This window comes from Centrocercus urophasianus, unplaced genomic scaffold, assembly GCF_019232065.1.
Source record: "Centrocercus urophasianus isolate 14NV4802_14NV808 unplaced genomic scaffold, USGS_Curo_1.0 seq_17, whole genome shotgun sequence".
Taxonomy (NCBI): Eukaryota; Metazoa; Chordata; class Aves; order Galliformes; family Phasianidae; genus Centrocercus; species Centrocercus urophasianus.
Window position 1 is genome coordinate 18,826,659 of NW_024884722.1, and position 6,000 is coordinate 18,832,658.

Sequence of the window (6,000 nt, forward strand, 5' to 3'; positions counted from 1 at the left end):
CATTTGCTGGACTCTAAATAGATGGAATTGTCTTGCACAAAAGCAGGATTAAGTTATTACTGCCATTTATATTGTGGATGCCTTTGAATCTGTCTCTCTTGAAAACCAGGGTCCTTCAGAACACTGCTGGCCAAAAAGGGATACAAATGGCAAGAGTCCTTCTAAATCTAAATTGATGCTTAATAGGATTTTTAAGTCTGTTTTCTTTAAGTCTTTTGTCTCTGTGACCCACCCTCACCCCAGCAGCAATCTTTGTGCAGTAATTGAACTGAGCACTAAGTGCATCTGTGGGCTGATTGTGCTTTCAGAGTAAATAGGCAGTGCTGGGAACAGGCTTTTACTTAACCAAAACCTGTTTTGAGATCTACTGCCCCAGGCGAATTATGCTTACTTTGACCAATGAGCGTGGATACAGATTTGTGAACTTGTGCATGTCTCTTCACCTTACTGAGTTTTGCAGGTGCTGGCCAATTGCTGCTAACAAAGACGTAGGACCCACGAAGATACTAAGTTCCAGCAAAGTTCGTTATGGCTAATGGCTAGATATGGGAGACAGTCTCTCTATGACACTTCTAAGGAAAGGACTGTAGCAGGTGTGTGAATAGTTCAGCAGGATACAGAAAGTTCACATGGGGAAAAAAGATGGTATAATTCTCTGCTGGTGGAGAACAGCGTATGGATGAGGACCAGCTGATGGAGTTATGAATCATATGGCATGAGAAGCTCTAAAGCTGAATCTGTGACTCGCTGAAGCAGCTCTTACACTGCAATCAGCACAGCCTTGTTGCTTATAAGTTCCGGTGAACACTGATAACAAATCATATGGTATTTGACATTGTTAAATACTGCCCCAAATCCTAGGATGTATTTACTCTTTCTGTCGTGGACATGAAGTTTAGATACTGTTTTTCTGGGACACGATGATCCCCGCCAGTGGAAGTAGCACTACAGGGAATGGCTGCAGGAGTAACTTACAGTTTTCCATTCAAAGTGACGTTTGTCACTTGCATCTGTGATGGGTGAGGAGTCTCCCTTAAAGGCTGTAATGACAGCAAGAAGAAGTTTTTGCCATGATAACTTCTCTCTGTGTTAGAAAGCTGCCTGTTTTACGAAGTGTGGCTACAGGCTTATATTTTCTGGTGCATTCTTTACAAATATGGAAGGAAATTGTTTAATTTTACTATCTTAAAGTTTCTATTATCACTGTCCAGACCTACAAATGGCAGTTTAACACTACGGGAGTTTAAACCTCTACAGACTCCAAAGCAAATAGTGGTTTGCTTTAGTCCAGTAGGCTTGACACTCATCAAATGTACGACTTCTTATTAGCAGTGTTGCTAACCCCAAGGGGGCTTATTTGGACAGCATGGTACTGCTGTGACCTATGTGGTCTAGGCCAGAAAAATGCTCTCTTGTTATCAGTTCCTTTGTTTGTGAAATGACAAGAACTATATTTAGTGCCTCCTAATTTGGAGTCATGTTTGGCAATAATGCTTGTTCAGGGAGTAGGCGATTCAGTTGGTGGAAACTATAAAACCTAAAATCTTGCTGCCCCAGCCCATGTTACAGCCATCCAGAAAAAAATGCTTGGCAGATAACAATCAATCACAAGGTAATTTGAAATTGAGTTGTTTGTGTTGTGTGAGCAATTCCCTAGATGTACACAGCGACTGGGAGGCTGGAGGTTGTGAATATGCAGTTGTGAGGACTGTAATAGTCAAAAGAATCAAAGGTTTGCCTTCACAAGTGGTGGTTACTCTTACAGTTTGTCAGCCTTTCCTGGTTGAGCCTGGAAGTCAGCAGGAAGCATTTCACTTGCCTCATAAGTACATCCCTGCCAAACATTAAGTTCTTCTCTGAACTCCTGAGGAGGCTTGAAAATGTAACATGAGCAAAACAACCTGTCTCTGTGTTGCTCCTGGGGTTGGAGGATTTATTTTTTTTATACAAAAATTCAGACCGAAGCATACAGCTGGCATTTAGAATGCAACACTGAATTTGTCAATCAAAACGTGATGTATTTCAGAGCTTGCAAGTACTGCTTTATAGTGCAGATCAGGAATTTTTTTACTACTGGAAAAAAGCTCCTTCCATGACTTTTTTTTTTTTTTTTTTTTTTAAAGTAGATTAAATTATTTCCCTTCTATTTCTTCTGTCAGCTTGCGTATTTACAAAATATATTTATCCATAAAGTGTTTCTTGACATTTTTCAAAAATTCCACTTGCAGTATTTATTTAAAATTAAAGCAAAATTCTCACAAACTTTATTTTCCTGAGGCTCTCACTCAGCTGAGCAGCCCAATGAACCGAATTGTTGTCTGCTTAGACCTCAGCTCACACTTTTGAAGATCCTTGTATCAGGACTTGCAGCACTAAAATTACTGCCCTTACTGTCCCACTGGGCTCTATGGACAACAGTATCTTTTCCATCAGAAAGAAGTCTGCCTCAAGGAGCCAATACCAAAGCTTCAAAACCTCTGTTAGCATTGACACTGTCAGGGTTGTTAGGTATTCAGGAGTGCAGTGAAATGGTTCCAATGGACTGGACAGCCTGATTACTAGAGCTTAGATTTTTTACCAACCTGGCATTCCATTTTCTGATTATTCCCTCTCACATTAGCTGTGCAGTTTTAACGATGTCTCTTGCGTGCAAGCTCTTGTTTGTGTGCACTGACTCTGCATTTTGATGGAAGTGAGGCCTGAACTTAAATCCTTTATCGGACTGAGATCAGAAGTGCAGTAGACAGCTCTTGAGTATGAAGCAAGGAGAAAAAGGCAGAGACAAATGGAGTTATTAGTCTGGCAATTCATGCAGAACAAAGGTAGAGCACTTGATCTATTTCTTGTCTGTGGCAACCACAGCCATTGCCACAGTTCAGCCTCACCTGCTACCAAACAAACTTCCTTTCCCTCTGCTCATAAGTGTCCAGTGTGCACTTCTGCTTAGTCAGATGTGTCATGAACCTTCTGCAAGAATATTTGCCTTTTCTCATTCGTGGCAATAAATGTGTCCATTCTGAAACAGCAATTAGTGGCTATCCTGATATATCAGAGATTTGCTTTGCAAGTCTTGCAAGATTTGCCTGTATGTTTGGAAGCTATCTGCTGTACACTGATGACCACCTCAAGACATGTTTATCATAATCTGCCTTACTCTTACTTAGTAGCATGGGATATGTGCTCAAAGACGACCTGCAAGGATGGCTTTGTGTTCATCATGTCACTTTCCCTACTTCACTGCTCTTTGTCTCTCTGCTCTTCCCTTTAGAGGGGTTTTCCTCGACACCATCCTTCCCCGTCGTGATGATAATGGAGTCCGGCCAACTATTGGTCAGCGTGTTCGCCTGAGTCAGGGAGACATTGCTCAGGCAAGGAAGTTGTACAAGTGCCCAGGTAAATATGGCTTGTGGGAAGGGCTACAGCTTTAGTGTAGACACAGTTTGTCTGGAAAGCAATGAAAATCAAGAGCACCTTTGGTGAAAGAACTCAGGAATTGTAGGCCATCAAATGCTTTAAGCTAAAGGTGTGGAAGAACTGCACTTGCTTAGCATGTCTCTTGTTAGTATTTTGCTTGTATTCTTGTTTGGTTAGGGTTTTAGTTTTCTCCAGTGTTCTCTACTGAAACTTTGTAAGAGAAGTGTAGAGTAGCTGCAGTATTAGCATTTTGTTAGTATTTTCATATCAATATCCTTTCTAGAATTAAGGCTCTGTTTGTAGAAAATGAAATTGATATGTAAGACCATAGATGGCTGGTAAGCAGAAATTAGCAAAATGGCAAAGGATTTTCTGATAAACTTGGGTCTCTGCTTACCAACCCTCAAAATTTTATCTTTCTATACACGTGCTCTCCCAAGGAGAGCTTTATTGAAACTTCAAGTGATTATGGTGTGTTGCACTAAAGCTTTGGGTATGACATGGAAGCTCAAAGATGCAAGACTAGTTGCTGCAAGTGGTTGCTTTGGGCTGCTCAAGGAAGGATTGTATTCCTCTTTCTGCTGCAAAAGAGGTAGTAGACTCAGGAGAGCTTTTGTAGACAACCCATCTAGTTATATCTGACTACTGAAGACTGGTAGTATGAGTCTTGCTTTATCCAGAGTCTGCAAAGATTAGCAAAAAGAGTTATCTATGAGAATAGAAGGATCCTTTTAAAATGGAGATGATAGACAATAGACATTTATGCAACAGTTATGGATGAATAGATTAAAAAAAGAAAACTAGATTTCAGAGAAGTCAGCCAGACTTAAGGATGTGCAGAGTATGAAGATATAAATAGAGGATTTGAAGAATGATCACACCTGTCTAGCACCTGTGTCAAGGATTGCAGCAACTGAGAATGGGGAAATTACGGAAGGTGTGATGCTAGGAGGGAGTAAATGTAGAAAGCACTGAGTTTCTGCTGGTGGCGGAACATCCATGAGAAGATACTTGATAATAGAGTTGCCCTAGTTTTGCAGTATGACTCTAACATTTGTAATAATGTAGGTAAGGAAAAAAGACTTTCGCAAACATTGCCCAGGAGTTTGGCCATTGTATTAATGTGGCCTCACCTGATCATAAACATTTTCTAAATCAGTGTATGCTAAGCAAAACAAAAAATTAATCTATGTGGAGAAAACATATATTGGAGAGAGGGGAGAAGGTGATGGGTAGGAGAGCAAGGTTTTACCAATATACAGAGGCATATCTTAAGATCATAGAAACATCAAGTTTGGGAAAGACCTCCAAGATCATGTAGTTCAACTGTCCATCTACAACTCATATTTCCTCACTAAACCATGTCCCTTAGTACCACATCAAAACTATTCTTGAACACTTACATGGATGGTGACTCAGCCACCTCACTGGGCAGCCCATTCCGATTCCTGACTACTCTTTCAGAGAAGAAATTTTTTCTAATATCCAACCTGAACCTCCCCTGGCACAACTTAAAGCCATTTCTTGTTCATGTAATCCTATCACTATTGGAGAAAAGGTCAATCTTCACCTCATCACAACTGCTTTTCAGGGAGCTGTAGAGAGCAATAAGGTCTTCCCTGAGCTTCCTCTTCTTCAGGCTAAACGATCCCATTTCTTTCAACTCGTAAGACTTGTGCTCCAAACCTCTCACCAACTCTGCCCTTCTCTGGACACACTGCAGAGGCTCAATGTCTTTCTTGCAGTGGCAAGCCCAAAATCAGACATGGTATTTGAGGTGCAGCCTCAGCAGTGCTGGGTACGTGGGGATGCTCACTGCCTTGCTCCTGCTGGCTGCACTGTTTCTGATGCTCACCAGGATGCCACTGGCCTTCTTGGCAACTTAAGCACTCTACTGCCTCACGTTTAGCTGAGCATTAACCAACACCCACAGGTCCATTTCCTACACAGTCTTCCTGCCACTCTGTCCCAGGTCTGTAGTGTTGCCATGAGCAATGCTTAAGTGAGCAGCTGGCTAGCACTGGTGTGTGAATTATTTACAAAGCTATGGAAAGTGGCCTATAATTGATGTGCATGTCCTCCTCTTCTCTTTTATCCAGGTACAGGTCAGAAAGTATGAGTTCATTAGGGCCTACAATAAATTCTGAGGCACAGCAATACTTCAGAGACCGGGATGTTAGGGAATCAGGTGTAACTTTTCTAGGTGTACTAGTCCTAACTAGCAATTATTTCTTTACATAACTCTTTTCTCAAACATGTAGTTGGAGATGTAGTTCTAAGGAAACTATCTTCTACTTCTCAGAGATGTATTTCTAAGAAAATTATCTCCTTTTACTTTAAGGATTGAACTGTCTGCATACTTGAAAAAAAAATAATTAGAGATGTCTTGCACTGTTTTTCTCTGAGTCAGATTTAATAAAATCAGGCTTCTCACTTAATCTGTAGTCAGTTCTTCCAGCTCAGATTTCTTGAGGCAAACTGAAAAGCTACTTTTGGCCTGAGCTTAAAGTCAAACTAAAAGCTACAAAGCAACTTTTTTTTTTTAGTGAGGACCCTTCTGAGCTTCAAGTTTTCTGCTTGCAGAGT

At 40.9% G+C, this 6,000-nt stretch overlaps 1 protein-coding gene across 18 annotated transcripts in view; it reads left to right on the top strand.

Moving 5' to 3' along the window:
- TLL2 (tolloid like 2) overlaps positions 1–6,000 on the top strand; it is a 94,499-nt gene that overhangs the window by 53,117 nt on the left and 35,382 nt on the right. For all 18 annotated transcript variants that reach the window (XR_006168698.1, XR_006168699.1, XR_006168700.1 and 15 more), the window contains one exon: positions 3,269–3,393. Coding sequence is in view for 12 of the 18 variants with exons in the window: in XM_042817943.1 (XP_042673877.1) it covers positions 3,269–3,393 (125 nt within the window). In the remaining 6 variants the exon portion in view is untranslated. The remainder of the gene's footprint in view (positions 1–3,268; positions 3,394–6,000) is intronic.